The sequence below is a fragment of the Rattus norvegicus genome, chromosome 2 (assembly GCF_036323735.1).
Source record: "Rattus norvegicus strain BN/NHsdMcwi chromosome 2, GRCr8, whole genome shotgun sequence".
NCBI lineage: Eukaryota > Metazoa > Chordata > Mammalia > Rodentia > Muridae > Rattus > Rattus norvegicus.
The window spans coordinates 194,244,658-194,270,761 of record NC_086020.1 but is presented as its reverse complement, the minus strand read 5'-3'; the positions used below and the strand labels follow the sequence as shown (position 1 = coordinate 194,270,761).

The 26,104-nt window shown below is 39.1% G+C and overlaps 2 protein-coding genes across 4 annotated transcripts in view; one reads left to right on the top strand and one right to left on the bottom strand.

The window, feature by feature from the left end:
- Window positions 1-26,104, top strand: part of Magi3 (membrane associated guanylate kinase, WW and PDZ domain containing 3) — a 198,882-nt gene that overhangs the window by 134,707 nt on the left and 38,071 nt on the right. For all 3 annotated transcript variants that reach the window (XM_039101721.2, NM_139084.3, XM_008761367.4), the window contains exons 6-9: window positions 1,546-1,625; window positions 15,064-15,121; window positions 22,164-22,258; window positions 24,282-24,470. In XM_039101721.2, coding sequence (XP_038957649.1) covers window positions 1,546-1,625; window positions 15,064-15,121; window positions 22,164-22,258; window positions 24,282-24,470 — 422 coding nt within the window. The remainder of the gene's footprint in view (window positions 1-1,545; window positions 1,626-15,063; window positions 15,122-22,163; window positions 22,259-24,281; window positions 24,471-26,104) is intronic.
- Window positions 20,837-26,104, bottom strand: part of Phtf1 (putative homeodomain transcription factor 1) — an 88,583-nt gene continuing 83,315 nt past the window's right edge. Inside the window, exon 20 of the mRNA XM_063281337.1 lies at window positions 20,837-26,104. This exon is cut by the window's right edge and continues 24,031 nt beyond it. The gene's annotated coding sequence lies outside the window, so the exon portion shown is untranslated.

Genomic DNA, 26,104 nt, shown 5'->3' with positions numbered 1-26,104 from the left:
TCTTCTAGCCATCTATGAGTTCAGATCTCTTCCATTTTCCTACATTTTATTTCATCGGTTTTATTTTAGGGATATTCTCTCTCTGTCTGACACTGACTTTCTAAAATACTTTCATGTTTTCCTATATAAATTATTTAGCATATACACAAAAAAAGTGTCTCTGCCATGGTCTGCCAACAAGCATCATACCGAAGGTAGACACAGACTGTAGGGGCTAGAGACAGTTGGAGAGGGCCAGGGGGTGGCTTCTGCCTTTTTTTTTTTTTTAATTATTCCATTCGTTTACATCTCAAATAATATCCCACTTCCCAGTTACCCCTCCACCAGTCCCCCATTCCACATCCGCCCCCCCCTTTGCCTGTATGAGGGTGCTCCCCCACCCACTCTCCTGCCCCACCATTCCAGCATTCCCCTATGCTGGGGCATCAAATTATAACCATTCTTTTCTTTTTGAAAAGTGGACAAGGAAAGAGAACTTCATATCACTATGCTCACAGAACTTCAATAATACTTATGACATTATGTCGCCTTCCTACATTTTCTCTAATTTTTTTCTTTTCTAATATGCCTGTTTTCAGAGATTTTTTTATTATGTGTGTATGTGTGTGCATGTGTGTGTATATACATGTAGCACAAGTACATGTGTGTAGGTACAGGTGCACCATATATGTGCTGTGCAAGTGGAGGACAGAGGACAATCTTAGACGTAATCCTCAGCTTTGTGTCAGGGACTTTAACACTGATTGTCGTCCCTGCGGTTTAATAGTTTTAGCATTCTTGTCTTGCATGGTGACTTGGCCTGAAGCTGACAAATCCTAGCCTATAATGAAATTAAGCACATTGTTCTTTGATAACAGTTTTTGGCCTACTTCATAGAAAGGAGCAATGGCATGGTCTTTCTGCTCCGGTCCACCTTTTTTGTTTTTTCTTTCATGTGACCCATGTTGATGAAAATATAGTTTTATAGAATGGTGTTTAATCAGAGCCATGACTTTTACTGGTATACTGCAGAAACAGCAACCATAAAAATTGTAAGTTTTATCTTATTTTAAAGAATCTCTGTGAGAACAGAAGCTTTGTTTGATATTTTGCCTCTACATTTTCAGTCCCTAGCCCTGTACATACAAATGACAGTTACCCCCGCCACCCCCCCAAATAAAAGAAAGAAAGAAAAGAAGGAAGGAGTTCTTATGCATGCAAACATGATTTTAGTCTGACTTTGCCAGCTAGCAATACACAGTGTGTGGCTATGTGCTGACCCTTTGAAATGTTTTGACTGCTTAAATAAGCTTATCATTTTGTACTTGACTTTTGATCTCTTCTTTAAACTCTTCATTCTCAAACTTGCGCCTCTAGAATTACCTTTCTTTTATGGCAATTTTCAAGCGATGGGTTGGGAACAATATGATCATTGAGTGTGCGGTGTACAAATATATCTGTAGGAGATAAATGTTCTAGTGCCATATGCTTTTTAGTTATTTTGAATCTTTGCTTTTCTCCCTCTTTATTTTACGATTTCTAATTGCCATCTCTCTCCTACTACAGTCACAATACGAAGACAACCACCTGGCTGGATCCTCGTCTCTGCAAGAAAGCCAAAGCCCCTGAAGACTGTGAGGATGGAGGTACCATTCAGAAACCTTTCCTGTTGGTCTCTTCTCCTTGTCCTTCCTCACTCTTCCTGCCTAGATAATGAGCTTTCCAAAAGCCTAAGCAAATAGCAATATTCATACACACACCAGCAGTGAATGGTCATCATAAGTAGCTGAGGGTAGTAGTTATGCCATTGTAGATCATCTCATAGGATTTTTAACCTCCCCTAAGAAGAGAAAACTGTCTCTGCTGCTTTTAAATTTTATCCTAAAGTCAAACTTTAAAAATTCTAAGTATTTAATGAATTAGGCACAACTTCATTATGTTTAGTGCAGAGTATAGGTCACCAAATTTGAAGACTTACTCTAAAGCTACAGAAATTAAGACAGTATAGGGCTTACAGAAGGACACACAGATCAAGGTAACAAAATAGAAGGTCCAGAAATAGTTTGATACATATCTGGTCATTTGATTTACAATTAATTTGCCGTGAATCAATCCACTGAGGCAAAGGAAACATCTTTAACACATGGTGCTAGAAAAGTTTGACATTATGAACATAAGGCCCTGGTTTCTGTCACCAGTATTACAAAATATATAAATAAAGTAACAAAGAGCATCCTGGGAAAGCAAACCTTATCTGTACCTCATTTCCTAAACAAAAATTAATTTCAGATAAATCAAAAGCCTAATCATAAAACTAAACCATAAAACTTTTAGAAGTAAATACGTGAGAATGAGCGGGTGACTGGGGACTGGTAGCTTCTATACAAGCTGTAAGAAGTGGGTGAGAAGGAAAATTGATGCTCTGCACTTAGTGCAGGGGAATATGAGGGGGTAGCAATAAGGGGATGTATAGGGGAACACCCATATAGGAGACGGGGAGGGGAGGGAATGGAATGGGGGCTTATGGACAGGAAACCAGGAAGGGGAGTAACATTTGAAATGTAAGTAAAGAAATATATCTAATAAAAAATTTTTAAAAATGTAAATATTTAAAGATCCCACTAAAAAATGCATAAGTCAAGCCAATTCTAGTTAGCACAGGCCTATAATTCTAGCTATTTATGTAATTGAAGCAGAAAGATTGCAAATTTAATAGCAGCCTGGGAATCTTAGTGAGACCCTATCTAAAACTTTGAAGATATATTTAAAGGGACTAGTGTTATAGGTCAGTGGTAGAGCACTTGTGAAGCCCCGAGAAAGGGAGATAAGAAAAAATTAATAGACCAAGTCCAGATTTTGCAGTATATATTTAACAGAGGAATTACGATAAAATCTAAAAAGAACTATTTGAGGAAGTTTATGTATGGATGTTTGGTATATCTGTGTACCACTACGTATATTATCTGCATAGGTCAGAAGAGGGCAGCAGATCTCTCTGGAGCTAAGTTATAGAAGGTTGTGAGCCATCATGTGGATGCTGGGAACCAAACAGGGGTCCTGTGCAAGAGCAGCCAGTGCTCTCAATAGCTGAGCCACTGCCCCATTCCTTATAAAGAAGTGATTTATAATTCGGTGAAAAAATATATCTGATTTTTGCTTTCAAACCTTCTGGAATGGCTACAAAACATAAAACCATCAATGTGGGTAAATATGGGTAGAGTAGTAGCCCTTCCCATTAATGGAAACATGTTGTCAGTTTCTTAAAAAGGTAAATGTGAATCATTCCACCATATGATTTAGCAGTTTCATTACTGTGTATCTACCCAAAAGGAATGAAAAGTAATTGAGTGTGTGTGTGTGTGTGTGTGTGTTTGTATGTGTGTGTCTGTGTGTGTGTCTGTGTGTGTGTGTGTCTGTGTATGTGTGTGTGTCTGTGTGTGTGTATGTGTCTGTGTGTGTGTCTATGTGTGTGTGTATGTGTGTGTATGTGTATGTGTCTGTGTGTTTGTGTGTGTGTCTGTGTGTGTATGTGTGTATGTCTGTGTGTGTGTGTGTGTATGTGTACATACACAAAGATCTAGAGGCAAGTATTTATAGTAAATACTATTAACAAATATACCTAAAATAATAATCCAACTGGATAATGGATATGTAAAATATAATATAACCCTACAGGGGACTAATACTCATAAATAAAAATAATATTTATTATGTGTGTATGTATGAACACACTGAATTTACTTTGTCCAAAGTTAAAAAAGATAAGATGCAAATGACCACATTGCACTACTTACTATAAGAGAAAATAGTGAAATCTAGGGAAACAGAAAAGGATAGATGCCACCCAGGGATGAAGATGGGAAGAGAGATTTTTTTTATAAATCGCATAAGAGTGATAGAAATATATCATTGAGTTGGTGATTGCAAAAATGAGTAGTTACTAAATGTTGTAATGTCGTCTCCAGTTGGCATCTGCTGTCAAAGGGAAAGCAGTTTTCCCACTGGGCGTCCCATGCTCAGCAGTAGATGGCCAACACAGAACAAGCTCAGTGGCATTTTGTGTCATCTGCTTTGTTTGAACATATTTTCATCTACATACATGTCTTTTGCTTATGTATTAAGGTTTCTGCTTTTGTGTTTTCATGAAGCTTCTTTGTGTTTGTATCAGTGTCTATGTGTTTTCTGTACTTTGTTTTTATCCTTTGATTGAAAATAGATTTTTTTCTCCTATAATATATCTTGATTACATATTCCCCTCCCTTTATTCCTCCTGTTGCTCCTCATCTTCCCTCCCATTTCAGATCTTGCCCTTTTCTGTCTCTCATTAGAAACAGAAAGACTTCTAAGGGATAATAACAACGTAAATTAAAACATAATAAAATAAGATGAGACTAACACATCAGAATTGGACAAATAAAGATAGCACAAGGAAAAGAGTTTAAGAGAAGATACAGGAAATAGAGAACCAACCACTTGTTTGCATGCCTAAGAATCCCATAAAAACACTAAACTAGAAGCTATAATATATATGCAAAGGTAAGGGAAAAGAGAAGAAAAAATAAAAATAATAGGATAGAATTAACTACATACATACATACATACATACATACATACATACATACATGCAAAAGCTCTGATACATTATAAGACAAGGAACCTCCAAAGACACTGTTGAGGTCATTTTCTGTTAGCATCTACTGCAGGGTGTACAGTCTACCTGTAAGAGAACCTTGTTTCTCTGGTGATATTCACTTGGAGGGAAATAACATTTCATTTGCAGGTGGTTTTCAGTTGGAGATAGTTTCTGAGCTAGGGATGGGGCATGCGTCCACTTCTCTCTACTTTCAGACCCCATCTGATACAGACCTGTGCGTGCCCTGTGCATGCTGCTGCAGACTCTGAGTTCACATGTGGGTCATTCGTGTTGATTTAGAGGCCTTGTCTTCTGTATGTCCTCTATCTGCTCTGGCTCTTAACTCTTCTGCTCTCCTCCCACGGGGTTCCCTGAGCCGTGAGGGGAAGGATTTGATGGAGACATCCCACTTAGGGCTGAGTGTGCCAAGGTTTGTCACTCACTACATAACATTTGCTTGTGGGTCTCCTCTGTGTCCTCATCTGCAGCAGGGAGAAGCCTCTATGAGGATGGCCGAGTAAGACATTGATCTACAGTACAGCACGTGTCATCAGGAGTCATCTTAATTGCCGTTATAAATAAAAAGCCTAGTACTGTTTGTTTTTACCCTAAGGTCCTGGCTGTCTGGTCTCAGGTTGTTGGTCACCCAAGCACTGTCAGGTATAGGTTCCATCCCCAGAGTGGGCCTTTAGTCAGATCAGACACAGGCTGCTCACCCTACACGCTTTGTGCCACCACTGCATGCACTGACGTGTCTTGCAAGCAAAACACCATTGTAGAGGAGAGGATTTATGGCTCAGCTGGGGTTTGCATTTCTCCTGGGTAGCTTGCAGAGTACCTTTCTTTATCAAAATATGCTAACACGTGTGAAGGCGCTAATATGCTAACACGTGTGAAGGCGCTCTGTAGGCACCGCTCAGCATGTCATGCTCAGTGAGTTATGTGGAGAGTGTCTTAAGGAGTGGGACCTTGCCTTCAGTTTGTGGAAAACAAAAGCCTGGATCACTTGTGAGTTCCTGTTGGGCCTTTAGGGCTACAACTTACTTAAACGTAACCAAATCCTGGTACTGGAAGCTTCATTTGGTGACAAGACGTGGCCAATTGGGGCTCTGCCTTTTCTATTATTTAGGGATTTCATTTAGATCACCTTGAGGCACGTGTGTGTTTTAGAGAGCTTCTACTGTATTAGGTTTCCACTACCCCTCAGATGGCTCTCTTGTTTCCCTCTTCCCTCCTCTGCACCTGATCTTCTGTTCTAGTACCTCAATCTTTCCACTCCTCAAAAACTATCGTACTTACTTTTCCTAGGGATGTCTGTCAGCGCCTCCCTAGCCTCCGTGGTTCTATAGATTGTGATTTGATTATCATTGATTTAACAGCTAACATTCACATATAAATGAACATATATCTTATGTGTCTTCTGGGTCTGGATTACCTTACTCAGGATGATCTTAGCCATTTTGATAGGAGTAAGATAAAGTCTCAAAGTACTTTTGATTTGCATTTCCCTAATTAGTAAGGACATTAAAGCTTGCTTTTAAGTCTTTCTCAGCCATCGAGTTTCCTCTTTTGATAATTCTCTGTGTGGATCTGTATCCCAGTTTTAATTGAGTTAGTTGTTTTTCTGAAATCTAGTTTTTTTTAGTTCTTTAAATATTTCGGATATTAACCCTCTATAGAATGGGTAGTTGATAAAAATCTTTTCCCATTCTGTAAGTGGCCACATTGTGCAAACAATGGTGTCCTTTGCCATATACAAGCTACTCAGTTTCATGAGGTCCCATAATTGCTGATTTTAGTGCCTGTGTTTAGAAAGTCTTTTCCTGTGCCAATGGGTTCAAGGCTATTCTTTACGTTCTCTTTTGTCAGGTTCAATGTATGGTTTTATGTTGAGGTCTTTGATCCATTTGGAGCTTTGAGTTTTGTGCCAGATAATAGGTTTGGATCCCTTTGGATTGTTCTACATGCAGCCATCCAGTTTGACCAGCACCATTTGTTGAAGATAATCTTTCTTCCAGTATGTATTTTTGGCTTCTTTCTCAAACATCAGGTGTACTCTCTGTGTAGATTTATGTCTGGTCTTCAGGTTTTTCCCATTGCATAACCTATCTATTTTTGTGCGGATATCATGTTTTTATTATAGGTCTGTTTACATCTTGAAATTGGGGATGGTACCTCCAGCACTTCTTTTATTATTCAGGATTGTTTTAGCAATGCTGGTGTGTGTGTGTGTGTGTGTGTGTGTGTGTGTGTGTGTGTGTGTGTGTGTGTGTGCATGTGTGTGTTCATGTTCATATGAAGCTGTAGATTGTCCTTTCAAGATCTGTGAAGAATTTTGATGGGAATTTCATTGAAATTGTAGATTGTTTTTGGTAGGATAGCCATTATTATTATATTAATCTTGCATGGAAGATCTTTTTATATTCTGGTATCTTCTTCAGTGTCTTTCTTCGATGTCTAAAGTTTTTATCATACAATGTCGGCGCCAGCACCGACACGGTACTGAGAGTTGGGCGAAAGCCTACGGGATGAAAGAAACACACACACACACACACACACACACACACACACACACAGAGGTTATCGTGTCAAGCCAGGAGAGGAAGAGAGGAAGAGAGAGAGAGAGAGAGAGAGAGAGAGAGAGAGAGAGAGAGAGAGAGAAGAAGAAGAAGAAGAAGAAGAAGAAGAAGAAGAAGAAGAAGAAGAAGAAGAAGAAGAAGAAGAAGAAGAAGAGAGGAAGAGCGGAAGGAAGAGTGAGGAGTGAGGAAGAAGCTCCTGTAGCTTTATTTACCACTTATATACCCAAGTTCTCCAGGTAGAAAATATCTGGGAAGCACAGTGGGAAACCCTGACTTCGGTGGTAACAAAGGACCGACTACTAGGAGACCTGAATTAATTAGGGAGAAATCCGAGAAGACCAGCCTAAATCTCAAGGATAAAGGCTGAGGAAGCAAAAGGCAGAAGTAAATTGACCACCACCCAGGGGTGCTCCAGGTGTGTCGGTTCCACATGCATCAGCGGGCTCAGCAGAGGTCATGCAGTGGAGACACCTGGTGTTTACTACTTGGTCTTTTCTTCCTGTGCTGTAAATACATGGGAGAGGCCTCTGTCCAACAATCCCATGACTTTAACTGTGGCCATACAGTTACAAAGTGGCCAGGCCCAAATCCAATATGGTTCACTACAATACAAGTTTTTCACTTACTTGGTTAGAGTTATCCTAAGATATTTTATATTATTTGAAGCTATTGTGAAAGATGTTGTTTCCCTGGTGTCTTCCTCAGTCCCTTTGTCATTTATCTATGGCAGATATGCATACACATAGGTTTAAAAAATAATTTAAAAAATGGAAAAAGACAAGGGGAGAAAGCAGGGCATGGTGGAGCGTGTCTATAATTCCGTCTCGTGGGAGGTAGAGCACTGGAAGATAAAGAGTGTCCTCAGTTACGTAGTGACACCCTGTCTCAAAAAACAAAACCATTATAAGACAAAAGCAAAAGGGACAGGGAAAGGTAGTTGGTTGGTGGGCCAGTTGGTCGGTGGGAGTAGTTGGAATAATTCTGTGTTCTCTCCTATCATGTGATTTCCAGGAATCAAACTTGGGTGGGCAACCTTAGGGGCAGGCACTCTTGCTCAGACCCTGTATTTTCTTTAAGGAAAAAAGTAATTTCTACTGTATCTTCCTTGTCAACAATGCTTTCCTAGTAAGCTCTTTGTGATGGTAAAGTTAGCCATTGTCAGGCTACATAGTTTATTACATAAACTACGATATGTAAACTGTAGAAACTGCCCTTTCAAATGTATGTATGCACTTCAACCTTGTCTGTTTGGCCAGTTTATTGCCTTTATTCTTCTCAATTCAATTTCTACTAAATTCTCTGCATTTTCTGATTTCTTTGGTGGGAGGTATTTGTTTCTCTTACTCTATCAGCTGATGGTAGCTGACCCACTCTAGTATTGTCCTTCAATCTGAACTAGATTTCTCTGTTTTCTATTGCTTTTTAAGTCTGTTTTTAGTTGTCTCATTGGCTTGTCAAATGCAATTAAAAATAAATTTGACATCTTTGTTCTCTCATCATAGACACCATTTTTCTGAGCATTAGGCAAAGACTGTAGAATGATTCTGAACCACAGGGGTCACATACCACATATCCTGCATGTCATGTATTTACATTACAATTCATAGCAGTAAGAAAATTACAGTTATGAAGTAGCGATGACAGAATTTTATGGCTGGGGTACACTGCAGCATAAGGGACTGTATTTAAAGGTCACAGTGTTAGAAAGGTTGAGAACCACTGCTCTAGCCATTCTTACTTCTTTACCTTGTCTTGTTACCCAGAAAGCTCTCAGTTCCTGTAGGTCGGTTAGTTTTGTTTTCATTTTACTATGTTAATTTTTAAATGTTGTCAGAATTCTTAATATATAGAAAACCTGAAACAGTTTTACTATGAACACATATACTATACATAGCTGTTGCTGGTAGGCCTAGGCAGGCTTCACACCTGCTGCCAAGCTGCCACACTTTGTACTGAAAGGGATGGGGCTTTTGTTTCCTCTCTGCTGTTCTGCTTTTCTGCTGCATCCTTAACCCCAGTAGTCTCCAAGATGTCGGTATTCAGACTTCTAGTGGTATACTAGAGGAAAACATTGGAACTTACTTTCATAACATTATTGAAAGTAAACGTCACTAATTTTTTTGTGATGGCATTCTTACTTATTCCATGTATCAAACTGCCACATGAATTATCCAGTGGATGCTGGCTGTTCCATGACACTGTGGCATCTCATAGGTTACTTGTGCCCGTGTGTACCTGTGATGCAAGTGTTCCTTTAAGAGAGGTAAACAGAAGTGTTGCTGGTTGGAGATAGTACAGACGTGAATGCCTCAGCTTACGATACATAAAGTGGAGCTGGTATTCTCCGATATGTCACATGAGGGCCTAGAGGGGCATGAAGGCAAGATACTGACAATTATTTCTTCTCCTTTTAAACATCAGGTTTACATATGCTCTTCTAGATACATATTACTGTGTTTATATATGTATACAACTATAGTATGTGTGTGTATGTGTATTGGTGTGCATGTTGGGTCAATATGTGTCTTAGAGGCTACGTATTTAACTTTTTTTTTTTACCGAGTAGACTACTTAACCAAAATCTTTTGAGACTTTGCTTTTTACTATTAAACTAACCTTTCTGAAGAAATAACTCCCTCTTTCTTGCTTCCTGTTGTCTACTAAAAGACTATTTGATAAAACACTAAGGATTTTTAAAAGACAATTAAACCTTGTCCTTCAAAGTGTCGTCATGGCATTGATACATTTTTGTCTTCTTTATCATATGCCCATTTCTTTTGGCCAGTGTTGTGTTTCCATACACACACCTGTTCTTTTCTAAGCACAGTTCTTCAGGGACCCCTCTGTGCTCCTTTTGTCTGAATTAGATTATTCTTTTTTGTTATTGTCTAGAACGTTTTTAAATGTAAAATATTTTGATCATATTCTTCTCCTCCCTCAAGTCCCATAACCTTTCCTCCTCCCTACACAACTGTAAGTTCAGAAAACACAAGCAAAAACCAGCCTACTATATGTTGGTCACCTACTACTGAATGAGGACTGCCCTGGACTGATACCCAGTGTCACTAAGTATAACAACAGTTCAGTTGATAACCTTTACCCTAGCAGCTAGGTTTTCATTCATCCATTCATTTAAAAAAATGTGTGTGTATTTGAAAATAAAGTCTAGTAAGATAAAAAAAGAAACCTATCACATTGAAGTTGGACAAAACAGACCAACAGAGGGAAAAGAGAAGGCACAAGAATTAGAGACCCACTTATTGGCACACTTAGGAAGCCATGATATCTGCAGAGGACCCAGTATAGACCTGTACATGCTGCTTCAGTCTCTGAGCTCGTGATGGTTCAGAGGGCTCGTTTTCTTGGTGTCCTTCATCCCTCTGGCTCTTACACTCTGCCTCCTCTTCTGAAGTGTTCCCTGAGGTCTAAGGGGAGGGACTTGATGTCTATTCAGGGCTGAGTCCTCCGAGGTCTCTTACTTTCTGGGCAGTGTCTGGCTGTGGGTCTCTGTATGTGATCCCATCTGTTGCAGGGAGAAGCTTCTCTGATGATGACTGAATAAGACTTGATCTATGAATATAACAGAATATATTTAGCAGTCATTTTAACATTACTTCCTCCTCTTCCTCCTCCTCTTTTAATTTATATCAGTAGTATTTGGTATAAATGTACCTCTTATTCTCTTGCTGTAATTGTCATCTTCAAGGCTTTTGCCTGCATCTGCTAACCTAGGCCTAGTCCTGGAAGCATGTAAGCTGCAGACAGTCTAACCATGGTCTAGAATGCTTCCAGCTTCTAACCAGCTGCCGAAGAGACTCCCCTCTCGCTCTCCCTCTGCGCTGCTTTCTTAAGTAACCTCCCTTTCGTCTCTTCTCATGAGAGTTGGACATCTCATGCTTGGTCAAATCATTCTTTGATTCATCATCACTTTGTCTGCCTCTCTGTCAAACATGGGTGCTTCCTTCTACAAATTAACTTTAACTTCAATGTTTGGGATTAAAGGTGCATACTAAGGACATGTCTGTATTCCAGTCAGAAGGATTAAAGGTGTGCTAAGGGCTGAGCACACACAACTAGAAACAGGTTTTTTCAATAGATAACACAGTTTTGGGTTTCATAGTGTGATCCTGCCACAATTTGGTTTTACCCTGGGTTTGTACCTGGATTGGTGTTTCTTTCTTCTTTGGTAGCATGCAGAGAGCTTCCTATACCAGAGACTCTGGTCCTGAGGGGAGAAGGCGCTAGGCACCAGTTCTTCATCTCAGTGATATATATATACACACACACACACATACATACATACATACATACATACATACATACATACATACATGCGTTGTCTGGCAAAGCATTCTTAATACTTCAGTATTCCTTGATCTGTCTGGAATGACCTCATTTTCTCTAATTTGTCTTTTAGGACCACTCAAACATTTCTGCATTTAAAAGGCTTTTCTAGTAGCTATTCTCAGAGTTGATAGTATTCCTCTTGACGCCCTCCAAGCCCTATCTTAGCTTGTCATTTTTCTTCTATTTTTCTGTCTAATCAAGAACCACTTTGTGTTCTTAATAGGTTTTAATAAAAAGGAGACAGGAAGAAGAACAGAAAGGAAGGAGAAAGAAAATAAGTGAAACTGTCCTTTAGAAACTATATAGAATGGCTAGGCATTTTAATCTATCACCACCTTCATTAGACTGTGATGCTTCCAGTGGTGATGACTTAATGAAGAGTAGCTCATTTGCCACTTTTGCGTTTCTAAGGAAGGCTACACTTAATCTGTTAGCTGCTGATTGCTTCAGGCGCTAATAGGCAACGGCCAAGTTCATGCTGCAATATACTTATGTTGGTCTTTTATCCTCTTTAAGTATTAATACATCCTTTATAAAGAGTGTTTGGTTTTCTTCAGTTCTCCAGCCCTCTCCAAAGACAGAGCATAAATCTGGCTACAGTTACAGAAGTGGGTCCTGCTCAGCAGTGCATGGTTTTCCATGCTCTCCCAAGACAAGCATCCTACCTGTTTAATGGTTACTTGGTGATGAAACCTTACAGCTATTAAACTGGCCGCTCTTTGCTTTACAGCTACACCAGATCAAAGTAAACGGCAATATATCTCATTACTTCACATTTTTTTCTAAAGTTTCCATATATTTCAGTTACTTCAATCATTTTTTTAGTTGCAGTTTTAGTGGGAGAAACAGAATCAATATACATTTAAAGGAGATTTGCTCAGATGGGTTATAAATCAGGAGCCAGGTAGTCCAGCAATGGCTGTCTACAAGCTGCAAATTTGTAGCTACTTGTAATCTACAAAGCTGGATGTCTCAGCTGTTCCTGTGTGATGCTGGAGGGCTAGAAGATTCATGGACCCGTGGGTCTTCAGTCCACATTTTGAAAGGCCAAGCTGAGCTCTCATGTCAGTAAAGGAGGACAACAGTAGTGGACATAGATCCACTCACTAGTCAGAAGGGAAGACTGGTAAGCGGTGCTGGTTTTTCTCCCATGGATCTCTTTGTATCATGGGAACTACCACCCAGTGGAGAGGATGAAGGGAACTCTTCTCCCCTTAGTACATCCTGGAACTGCCCTCTGACCGACCCAGAGGCATGCTTCTTAGCTGGCTCCCGATCTCATCAGGCTGACAAGACTAACCACAGCACTCTAGTTTTCATCATCTCCACCTCAACATTCCACCATGTTCTTCAAAGGAAAACCAGAAAACCTCAGCACACTTGGAAACCACTAACCAGCCATGTAACTGTGTATGGAATTAAGACAAAAGAGGTTGAAGTTGTGAGTGCAGATCTGGGAGGAGTTAGGGAAGCCAGTAGGAGGAATATGATCAAAGTACATTCTGTGTGTGTATGAGACTCAAAATATTTTTTAAAATTCAAAAAATGTACACGTGATAGAGAAGAGAGATGAGGTAATTCCAAGAGTTTTTCAAGAGGCTAATAACCTGTTCTCTATTCTGAATGCAGAATAAATTTTTATTACAGTAAAAATTTGTCAGTTTTTTCAGTGGAATTCTTGTTTATGTGGTTGATATATCATAACTGAGTCAGTGGCATAAACTCTCCATGTATTACAAACCTTTCCAGTGTGTTTTGTTTATAGCATATGCACTTCAAAAAAGAATTGAAAATAAAACGACACAGGTCTAGAAAGTTGGTTCAGTGATTTAAAAGCACTGGCTATTCTTGCAGAGGACCTAAATTCAATCCTAGCACCCATAACTACCAGTAATTCAGCTTCCTGGGACTCTGACACCCTCTTCTGGCCTTCACAAGCACACATGGAGGCAAGCACCTATAAACAGAATTCTTTAAAGTAAATAAAGGGACAGGAGCTCATAAGGTACAACAACTGTAGTTTTTCCTTGTTAGGTGTTTGGTTTTTAGTTCCAACTCCTCTGGGCTTTGTGTCACATGCCTATAATCCCAGCACTCAGGAGGCAGAGGCAGGAGGATCACTGGAGTTCAAGGCCAGCCTGGTTACATAATGAGGATATGTTTCAAAAAATGAAGAACAAGTTTCTTACTCAGCTCCTATATGTAACTGGCAACACTACAGTTTAATTTGTACATGCCTATTAAAATGATTCTTCAAAAACCTGAACATTCTGGAGTGCAGAGTGGGAAAGAAAAAGATTGTTTTTGGCTCAGGGGTTTATGTTGGAGAGGTCATGTTTTTTTTGTTTTTTTTTTTTTTTTCAACTACTAGAAATTTGAATGTGACTTCAGTTTTTTTCATATTTTATTAACTAACCACTTGAAATTAATAGTACATCCTAATACTGTGTAAGATATTTGTTACCAAAGCAGATTACACAGATACAGGTTATCCAATGCACTGGTATTTAAGTTAGTTTTCAGATGCTCAGCTAAAGTTAACATAAGGAAAAGCAGCTCCGTCCTTTGGCCCTAAACAGATCTGAGCTGTGCACTTGAAATGGCAGAAGTCCAAGGCTGGGTTCTTGGAGAAGTAGGTCGGAACATAGTAAATAATGATGTATAAAAGGAAAAATGTAGCAGTTGGTGCTGCTTGGATTGGATTTAAGGGAACATGAGTTTCATATCAGCATCTTAAATAAAAGAAATATAACCAGTGGTTTATTATAGCTTGTACTTTTACTTTATTCTGTATTTGTATGTATATCTGTGTATTAGTATATCTATGCACATGAGTGCACGTACCCAAGGGGACCAGAGGCATTGGCTTCTCTGGGACTAGAGTTACAGACAGTGGTGAGCCTGACGTGCATGCTGAGACTGGAACTCAGGTCCTCTACGGAAAGCAGTATATTTAACCCTCAACCCATCTCTCCAGCCCCTTAGTAACTATGGTTTTATGTCTTCTATTAAGATTTTTAGTTTAGGGGTTGGGGATTTAGCTCAGTGATAGAGCGCTTGCTAGGCCCTGGGTTCGGTCCTCAGCTCTGAAAAAAAAGAAAAAGGAAAAGAAAAAAAAAAAAAAAGAAAAGAAAAAAAAAGATTTTTAGTTTAATGTTAGTTTTCTTTAATTGGTCAGCTTTTTGCTCTTTGTATGCTTTATTGATTAGGTTTTTCAGACAGGCTTCCACCATGGAGCCCCAGGTGGCTAGAACTCACTGTTTAGACCAGGCTGGCCTCGAACTTAAAGAAAGCCACCTGCCTCTGCCTCCTGAGTGCTAGAATTAAAGGCATGCACAACCACACCTAACTAAGGTCACCTTTTGTTCTATACCCTAGTTACTTTCTGAGATACACTTGGCTAATGAAGAAGCTACTCATGCTGTTTTTTTGTTCTCTGAAAAATGAGCCCTCAGCTTTCTAACTCTTAAATATTAGTTTAATATGGTACTTTCACTCACTGATTACTTTTTTCTTTATTTACAGAGCTTCCATATGGCTGGGAGAAAATAGAGGACCCTCAGTATGGAACATACTATGTTGAGTAAGTTTGTTATTTGAGCTAATAGTCTCCCAAATGTTTTCCTTTTCCATACAACTCTAGGGAATTCTAAATATGGCACTTTATGTTTCTGCAACCTGACTTGTTGGTTATCTTAACTAGAGGAAGGAATACTTTTTGCGCTGACTTTTAGCTTTCCAGAAGTTGTCTTTGAGTTTCTTAATACAGAACATACAAGAGAGGCCAGAATGGCAGCACATGCCTGTCCTCTCAGCCCTCCAGAGGGTGAGGAAGATTACTTGAGCCAGGGTTTCAAGATGAACCTAAGAATGGAGAAACATCCATTTCAAAGGAAAGAAGAGAGGGGAGAAGGAACAAGAAAGAGTGGGAAGGAGAGGGCAGTAAAGGAAATAGGAAACGGTGGTGATGACTAATGGCTGGAGAAGCTACCCCCGCTGCTGCATTCTTCAAAGAGGAAGGCAGTAAGTGGACCCTGGTGAATTCACCCTGGGTGAATGAACTCTTGTGGTTCATTTGAATTGCTCCCATTGTGTACTTCCAAAAGCAATTAAAGACCTTAAGGTCATTGCAATATACCAATCCAAAGTTTACAGCTATGTACTTAAGGGTGTGCTCTCTTTTAAGGAGTTCTAGAAAGTGTAGTGTTCTTTCAAGGAGTGAAGGTTGCTTCTAATGTGACTATATAAACAAGAATTGTATATAACAGACAGGAACTGTATAAACAGACAGGAACTGTATAAACAGGCAGGAACTGTATAAACAGGCAGGAACTGTATAAACAGACAGGAACTGCTGTATAAACAGACAGGCAGGAACTGTATAAACAGACAGGAACTGTATAAACAGGCAGGAACTGTGTATAAACAGACAGGAACTGTATAAACAGACAGGAACTGTATAAACAGGCAGGAACTGTATAAACAGGCAGGAACTGTATAAACAGGCAGGAACTGTATAAACAGGCAGGAACTGTATAAACAGACAGGAACTGTATAAACAGGCAGGAACTGTATAAACAGGCAGGAACTGTATAAACAGACAGGAACTGTATAAACAGGCAGGAACTGTGTATAAACAGACAGGAACTGTATAAACAGACAGGAACTGTATAAACAGGCAGGAACTGTATAAACAGGCAGGAACTGTATAAACAGGCAGGAACTGTATAAACAGACAGGAACTGTATAAACAGACAGGAACTGTATAAACAGACAGGAACTGTATAAACAGACAGGAACTGTATAAACAGGCAGGAACTGTGTATAAACAGACAGGAACTGTATAAACAGACAGGAACTGTATAAACAGGCAGGAACTGTATAAACAGGCAGGAACTGTATAAACAGGCAGGAACTGTATAAACAGACAGGAACTGTATAAACAGACAGGAACTGTATAAACAGACAGGAACTGTATAAACAGGCAGGAACTGTATAAACAGGCAGGAACTGTATAAACAGGCAGGAACTGTATAAACAGACAGGAACTGTATAAACAGACAGGAACTGTATAAACAGGCAGGAACTGTATAAACAGGCAGGAACTGTGTATAAACAGGCAGGAACTGTATAAACAGGCAGGAACTGTATAAACAGGCAGGAACTGTATAAACAGACAGGAACTGTATAAACAGACAGGAACTGTATAAACAGGCAGGAACTGTATAAACAGGCAGGAACTGTATAAACAGACAGGAACTGTATAAACAGACAGGAACTGTATAAACAGACAGGAACTGTATAAACAGACAGGAACTGTATAAACAGACAGGAACTGTATAAACAGGCAGGAACTGTATAAACAGGCAGGAACTGTATAAACAGGCAGGAACTGTATAAACAGGCAGGAACTGTATAAACAGACAGGAACTGTATAAACAGGCAGGAACTGTATAAACAGGCAGGAACTGTATAAACAGACAGGAACTGTATAAACAGGCAGGAACTGTATAAACAGGCAGGAACTGTATAAACAGACAGGAACTGTATAAACAGACAGGAACTGTATAAACAGACAGGAACTGTATAAACAGACAGGAACTGTATAAACAGGCAGGAACTGTATAAACAGGCAGGAACTGTATAAACAGGCAGGAACTGTATAAACAGACAGGAACTGTATAAACAGGCAGGAACTGTATAAACAGGCAGGAACTGTATAAACAGACAGGAACTGTATAAACAGGCAGGAACTGTATAAACAGGCAGGAACTGTATAAACAGACAGGAACTGTATAAACAGACAGGAACTGTATAAACAGACAGGAACTGTATAAACAGACAGGAACTGTATAAACAGACAGGAACTGTATAAACAGACAGGAACTGTATAAACAGGCAGGAACTGTATAAACAGACAGGAACTGTATAAACAGACAGGAACTGTATAAACAGGCAGGAACTGTATAAACAGGCAGGAACTGTGTATAAACAGGCAGGAACTGTATAAACAGGCAGGAACTGTATAAACAGGCAGGAACTGTATAAACAGACAGACAGGAACTGTATAAACAGGCAGGAACTGTATAAACAGACAGGAACTGTATAAACAGACAGGAACTGTATAAACAGGCAGGAACTGTATAAACAGGCAGGAACTGTATAAACAGGCAGGAACTGTATAAACAGGCAGGAACTGTATAAACAGGCAGGAACTGTATAAACAGGCAGGAACTGTATAAACAGGCAGGAACTGTGTATAAACAGGCAGGAACTGTATAAACAGGCAGGAACTGTATAAACAGGCAGGAACTGTATAAACAAACAGACAGGAAGGTCACACAGTTGTTAGTGGTCATCTTTACTTCTGAGCTTTCTGTTCCCTGTATCTGATTGCTACATTGTTCAGACCACTAGAATTGCCTACTTTCTGGATGCTGCAGATATGATTTTAACCTTAGGTGTTGATGCAGGAAATTTTATATTAAAAACCTCAATGTTACCTGGAAATTTAAAGGAATGAGGGTCCTCTATTTTCTCCCAACCATAAGGAAGCTCTGTAAATAAATGTGAATTTACCTTGTGTTATATACTGTGAACCCTGAGATTGTGTTATTTCCTGGAAAAAAAATGGTTTTAGTTGTGGTGTGGCTCAGCCTTAGTACACACCTTTAATCCAAGAACTTTCAACTTGAATATTGTAAACAGGATTAAATAAAGTCAATCATAGGTCAAAAGATGGAGCAAGCAACCAATTGAGAGGAAGTAAACATAGGATTATTAAGGAAAAACCATAGAGAGTGGGAGGATTTAGGAGGACGGACAGAGAGAGAAGCACAGGAAGTGGAAGGGAGGACATTCCATTTGAAGGAGGTTTTCTGAGACCATGTGAGAGAGACAGTTCACTCTGGGACAGCTGCTGAGGACGAAGTTTAGCTGAGTGTTTTCTCTGCCTCTGACCTAGCAGGCCTTTACCCCAGCATCTAGGTCCTGATTCTTTATTGGTAAAATCAAACAATTGAATTTTGTTAGGAAAAAAAAAACCAACCTTGGTTAACTAATGCTTCAGAGTTAGAAAGCTGAGGACTCATTTTTCAGAGAACAAACACAGTTAAAGTTTCAGTGGCTTCTTCAATAGCCAAGCGTATCTCAGTAGGTAATTAGGAACACCCATAAAGAAGGGGAGGGGGAGGGATTAGGGGGATGTTTGCCCGGGAAAGGATACAAGAATAAGAGCTGACATTAATGACCTTATTTGCAAAGGCAAAATGATACTATTACCCGGAAAATAGGAAGTTAAAAAAATTGTAATTTTATGATTAATTGTCAATACTAATAGTTGTAAACCAATGCTATTTCCTGGTAATTATCCCTAAAGTAAATAACTTTGACTCCCTCCCCCCATTGTGGTCTGTAATATGTAGGTTGTTACTGCATCTCTGAGATGCTTGAAGTGACTTCTTAAAAACCTGTGTGTATCCTAAAGAACTTGGAGTTATCTGTGGGTATATAATGTGCCATGTTGTTTCCAATGTTTTGCTTTCTTTGAAAAATCTTTGCTAATCTTGTTTCTCTTGTGTTATTAATATACTGCTAACTCCAGTGTGATAGGCAGAGTACTCAACAGCTCTTCTGGTATTGTTATCTCCCCTGAGACGCTTGTAGTTGAAGGAAGGAACTTGTTTTATTGTTTTTCAAGGTAGAGGCAGATTTGGAGGCCAACCTGAGGGGCTATGTGGATTTTTCTTCGCCTTGCAGTTTAGCTGGTTTAAACTGGGCTTCAATCAACTATTATCTACCAGGGACTCTGCTGAGCATTTCTGAGTCTCATTATTCCCATTCCCAGTGAATGTGAATACATGGTCAGGAGGTGAAAGTCACTTGCCTGTTAGAGAATCTCTAGCTGAATGACCTGGTTCCCATTAAGCAAGGACACAGCCCTGAAGAGCTATCAGGCACACCCTGAAGTGACCCACTCCATGTTGTCACGGAGGTGTGTAAGACCTGCTGAGATGCAAGTGACAGCAGCACAGCTGCTCTCAGAACAAGCTCCTCTACAGGAGGGTAATTCATTAGATTTACCAGAACAGACTGGACTCAAGATGCGCATTAGCGTGCAGTCATCTAGTCAGCTGAGCTAGAGTGTGGCTTCCGTCACAGACTGACTGGGTTCTGAATGTCGACTGTGGTAATCTGCAGTGCGTTTACTGGTGGAGATAAAGAGCTGTTACTTGAATGGCTATTCTTTGGCTCTTTTAGATTGTCAGACCAGATGGCACCATGATTGCTTTTGGCAGGAATCTTGTAGTAGTAACACTAGCTGCAGTGGCGGTTTTCGGGCTTTGTGTGTGTGTGTGTGTGTGTGTGTGTGTGTGTGTGTGTGTGTGTGTGTGTGTGTGTATTTAAGAAGATGAGATTCTGAAATGGATCTTTTTAAAAAGAAAATTGTTCTAAAATTTAGTGGGAGGCCTCCTAGCCTCCTATAGAAATATTTCATTTTAATAATAGGGTGGAGGGCATGCCATAGCATGCTTAAAAAGTTAGACAACAGCTCTCTTCTTCCACCATGTTTGTCCCCGGGATCAGTGGCAAGCAGCTTTGCCACTGCGATATCTCAGCAGACAGGAAATATTTTCATATTGAGAAATATTGTCCTAGTCGTGTTGTATTAAGAATTGTAATACATGGGCTGCAGAAATGGCTCACTGTTAAGAGCACTGTTCTTCCAGAGTTCAATTCCCAGCAACCACATGGTGGCTCACAACCATCTGTAATGGGATCTGACGCCCTCTTCTGGTGTGTCTGAGGACAGTGACAGTGTGTGTGTGTGTGTGTGTGTGTGTGTGTGTGTGTGTGTGTGTGTGTGTATATATATATATATATACATATATATATATAATAAATCTTAAAAAAATAAGAATTGTAATACACTTAGGCAACAATCAAAAGATATGGCTGATTTCATGTCTTAATATTCTTCATGAATTTGTTGAGATGAATTTTTAAAGTCTAGGTATTAAACACAAAATTGTAATGCAGATGACATTGCAAATTATATATTAGATATTTAATAATGCTTATCTAGCTGCATTCTGAACTTTTTACTGACGATCTATAATATCCTCCTCCCATACTCAGGAAGTTCTTTGCTTAGAGGGTGTCCTTATTCCATGGTTAGACAAATAAATCCATTTATCTTAATATATGCTTACAAATAATAAAGAGTATTTCATTGGTTTTTCTAGGTGGAGGGTGGCTTTTTAATTTCTTTGGTAGTTTTTTCTTAAGAATGCTAAGATTTTCTTTTTTTTTCTTTTCTTTTTTTTTTTTTTTTTTTTTTTTTTTGGTTCTTTTTTTTTCGGAGCTGGGGACCGAACCCAGGGCCTTGCGCTTCCTAGGTAAGCGCTCTACCACTGAGCTAAATCCCCAGCCCCTAAGATTTTCATATGTTGAAAGTTAAGATGTACTAGAGTGGGGCTAGAGGAATGGTTCATGAGTTGAGAGCATGAACTGCTCTTCCAGACGGCTCTAGCGGGTCACAGCTCCCTGTAACTCAAGCTCCACAAGATGCAGTGCTCACTTCTGCCCTCCACCAGCACACATGATGCACACTAGACATATAACGTCCAAGGACAGAGAACAGTAACACCCTCTGCTATAATAGCTGCTTGACTTACTGTGTTTCTCCTTTCCTTATTTTTTGTCATAATAGCACATGAAGCAAAGGAAACATTATTTGTGCCCTTGTTTATATAGATATAAATTGTATAATAATTGATCTATATAATCATATCCTGAAATTCTCATGGTTTGATGTTTAATTGTTGGTGTTCGGTAATTTCATTTCTTGTTAAAGCAGGTTTTAGTGGAAAATATCATTTGGCTAAAATATCTTTGCCCTGTTCCATGGTAGAATATGATCCTGTAGCCGCATCATGGTTTAAAACATCACTTTTAGTTTTTGTTCTTTTGACACAGCACAGTTTTAAGTTACTATCATTTAAGTGGCTAGCCATAATATCAGTGCTAACATGTAGACCGTAACACGTGTAACACATGAACTGTAGATTACTGAGGGCTATTGGGTAATTCGTGCCCCAAGGCTCTCTTTATTTTTCTGCTTTTCTCCAGAGTTCTAAGCTTTCGAAGAGACAGTTGTGAATGGACTCAGTCACAAAGGCCCACTAAATTTGTTACATTTACTTAACTAATTTGTTATGTAATTGTGAAGAAATGAAAGTGTAAAACCAGAGTTGTTCTGTAATATGAGAAAAAAAGTCATTTTCTTCAGTGGTGCTGAATTTACTGTGGGCCAATCTATGCAGAGGTAATGAAGTCATGTACTGAGGTAATGCCCTAGAGACTTTCCACGCTGGTATTCTCAGGTAGTTCTGTAAACTGTTGTTGCAGTGGTGGGTTTGTGGAGAAGTGCTAACATAAGCTTCAGCACCTTTGACCTCTAGTCATCCTCTGGCCTTCCTGCTCTCTCCCAGCCTTTCTGTGATCCAATTCTAAAGAAACATACTCCTTAGCCTTTATGATAGAGTAGCACCATGTTTTACTTAGGAAAATAAATAGAACTCTTTGATCTAAACCTGAACTGCACATTTCTCTATATTTTACAGTCACCTCAACCAGAAAACTCAGTTTGAAAATCCAGTGGAGGAAGCGAAAAGGAAAAAGCAGATAGGACAGGCTGAAACTCATTCCGCAAAAACAGGTAGAACTTATTTGTTCATTTTAAGAAAAAGCGAAATATTTATGTTGAGTTAATGAAAATGAATTTGAACCTTTTATTGCTGAATCTTTGAAGTTCAACAAAGAATGCTTTGCCTCTGTAAAAGATATAATCTTTTTTACAAAATAATCTGAATATTGTGAGAATACTAAGATGGTTGTCATGACTAAATAACAAATATGAAATTGTATGAATTTGAGGTTTGATTTTAAAGAGTAAGTTGTTTCTTTGTGTTTAGAGCAGGCTCAGCATTAGCTCTATAGGTCATTATAGCTTCTGAGCTAACTTCTTACATCAAATACATAGCGTTAATCTTCAAGATTCTCCACCAACCAATAGTAGTCAGTGCTAAGTAAATCCGCCAGACTGTTGCCCTGGTTTATTGGTGTTATGCTCCCTTGTCTCCTTCCTTCCTTTCTTTTATGTGTCATTATCCCAAACATCTCTACTTATGCTGTAGAATACAGTATGACCCACTTTTGTCTGTGAGAAATACAGTTCTTTCTTCTAGATTCTCTTCCATACATAGGTGCCTACCTTAAGCTTTCCATGTAGTCTAGCAGACATGTTCAGTTTAATAGATAATTTTGAGCACTTCTCATACGTCCCATGCTTCACTAGTCACTATATATTCAAAATTATTTGAGATTAAGTCAGTTCTTATCCCCAGGAAGTCATAGTCTGATAGATAATGATCATAATATGTAATGAGAAGTGTCATTTAGAATAGTGGTTAAGTGTGCTGGCTAAAGAACAGATGTGAATCTCACTATGGAACCATGGTTAGGTTCCCTAGAATCTTTATGCCTCTGTTTTCCCATCTGTGAATAAGAACAATACCCTCCTCTGGAGGTACATCCCCTCGAAGGTATCTCAAGACGTTGAAGGTATCCAGGAGGAGGGTACGTTTATGTTAATGTGTGTAGAGCACATATAAAGTGCCTATAGTGTAAGGAATTGCTACGCGGTGATGATCAATAAATGATAACTTTCATCATTGAGCATAAGTGAATATGGAGTCACCTTTTATCTGATGAGAGTACATTCTAAGACTACCAGTAGATGCCTAAAGTTATATAGAGCATTAACCCTCACATAAACTGTGTTTCCTGTGTATACATACCTCTGATAAGTTCAACCTTTTAAAAAGACAGTTTTTTAATTTTATGTGCATGTATATCTGTGCAGCACATATGTGCAGTGCCATCATTGTGAGCCACCATGTGGGTGCTGGCAAGTAAGCCCAGGTCCTCTGCAAGAGCACCTGGTGCCCGTAAGCACCGATCCATCACTCTCTAACCTCTGACCTTTTCACCCAGTGGAAACTCTTTACAGTTTCTGTTTGCTATGTCTGAATCATACTACTCTTGTGCCCTGGTGCTCTCTTTAAGTAAAACAAGGATTACTTGGATAGGTACTGTGATGCCACAAGTTATCAGCAAAACCAAATGGCTGATAAGCAGCTGCCAAATGGTAGTAAATACAGCAGAGATACCCAGATGCAAGGACGCTTCGTGTGCCAGACAAAATGAGCCAAGGTAGCACAAGATTTCACTACACCCCTCAGAGCAGGATACAATGTAAACTTGAGTTTATTTCCGTTTATTATTTTCAGAATTCATCTGACTGTAAATAACTGAAAAGACAAAAGGCAAAGCTGAAGGAGGGAGGGAGGGAGGCAGGCAGGCAGGCAGGCAGGCAGGCAGCTGTAGTGCAGTCTGGTGAGGGAAAGCACAGAGACAGAGTGAAGCAGAGATTTCCTGGGTGACAGGAAATCTTACAAAGATGTTATTAATGAGTACTTCCCACCCTGCCCCCCAAGGATTTAGTGTATTAACTCAAATGCTAACTGTTGCGCATCTTCAGAGTTACTGAGATTCCCTTTCCTTTAGGGTTTTTATTATTATTATTTTTACTTAAGTTATACAAACATATTGAAGATTAGCTGTATACAGTTTATTCGGTGTAATTTTTATTTTTAAATCTGATTCTTATTTTGACCCAGATGTGGAAAGAGCACACTTTACCCGGGACCCATCCCAACTTAAAGGTGTCCTTGTTCGAGCATCACTGAAAAAAAGCACAATGGGCTTTGGTTTCACCATTATAGGTGGAGATCGGCCTGATGAATTTCTACAAGTAAAAAATGTGCTCAAAGACGGTCCCGCTGCTCAGGATGGGAAAATGGCACCAGGTAAGAAGGTTGTCAGAATTACTAAAGAGTAGTGATCACTAAAAAATTAGTGTGTGCGTGTGTCACAGAGAATAAACTATATCATTGAATCTTCAGGTTCCTGTATTAGAATAGTTTATCCCCAAATTAAATACATTACTAGTTTGAAGCTGACTGTTTTTATAATAAGAAACTATTAGAGAAAACACATTTCTATTAACATTTGGTTTTATATAATTTTTAGATAATACTTTGGTTGTATCTTTAGGTAATATTTGGTTGTATCTGAGAAGATTGATTATTTACTATAGAGTACTTTAAAACACTTTCTGTATGGATATGGATATTTTGCCTGAATATCTGTATGTGCTCTATGTGCTTGAGATCCAAGGAACCCAGATGAGGGCAATAGGTCCCCTGAGAGTAGAGGTAGAGATGGCTGTGAGCTGCCATGTGGGTGCTGGGAATTCAGCCTAGGTCCTCTGGAAGAGCAGCCAACGCTATTGAGGACTGAGCCATCTCTCCAGCCCGAACTATGTAAGGTATTTCAACACCGTGTGCCCTGCTTCTTGGAAGTCTCAGTGCAGTAAGAACAAATTAAAGCACCTTTGTTTGTCACTAACCTTTTAAATAACTATATAAAACAAAAGCAAATAGATGAGATAATGAAATTTTCTTTAATTTTGTTGTTGGGTACCTAATTTCAAAAGTCAAGGTGCTGCTTTAAAATTTTTCCAACTGTTGAAATTCTGTGGAATAATTCTATAAAATGAGCATAATATTATAAAAGAGGAAGACAAAATTAAATCTTATAAGAATTATTCTCACCTTTCAGTATCTTAAAAAATATAGTCATTGCTTGTCTTGATTTTGTTGTTGTTGCTGCTTTTGCCATTTGAAATCAAACTTAAAAAGAAAGAAATCTACAGAAAGATCCTAAAGTAAAGTAGGTGACGGGTCAATGTCATTCTAATCTTCCTCTTTAAAAAGAAATTAGAATAAATCTAAGAGTAACGTGTTTACACTAGGAGCCAGTAGAGTTATTTTCTCGTGTGTGCTAAATACCCACACTTTCCCAAGTTTTGAATAGCCACTTAGTAATGACTTGGAAAGTACACTAACAATTACAATAAAACTTGGAGGGTTTTTAAATGATAGACTCAAAATTTGAGATTATAACACTTTGTTGTTAAGATAATTAATAATCTGACATTTAGGAGATGTCTCAGTGGTGAAAAGCACTTGCTGGTCTTTCAGTGAGCCCAAGTTGCTCACTTCCCAGTAGCTGACAACTCTCTGTAACTCCAGCTTTAGGGAACCCAGCACCTTGTCTGTCCTGTCTGTATTGCACACATGTGACATAAACGTTGGCATACACACACACACACACACACACACACACACACACACACACACTAGAACAAGTAAATGAGAATATTAAAAACAATCTGTTTTAAAATGTATTTATTTTATATATATGAGGACACTGTCTTAGTTTTTATTAATCATTTTATTCATTTACATTTCAAATGATATCCCCCTTCCCAGTTACCCCTCCACAAAACACCCATCCCATCTTCCTTTCCTTCCTCCCCTTTGCCTCTCTGAGGGTACTCCTCCCCCCATTCACCCATTCACCGGTTCCCGCCTTGGCC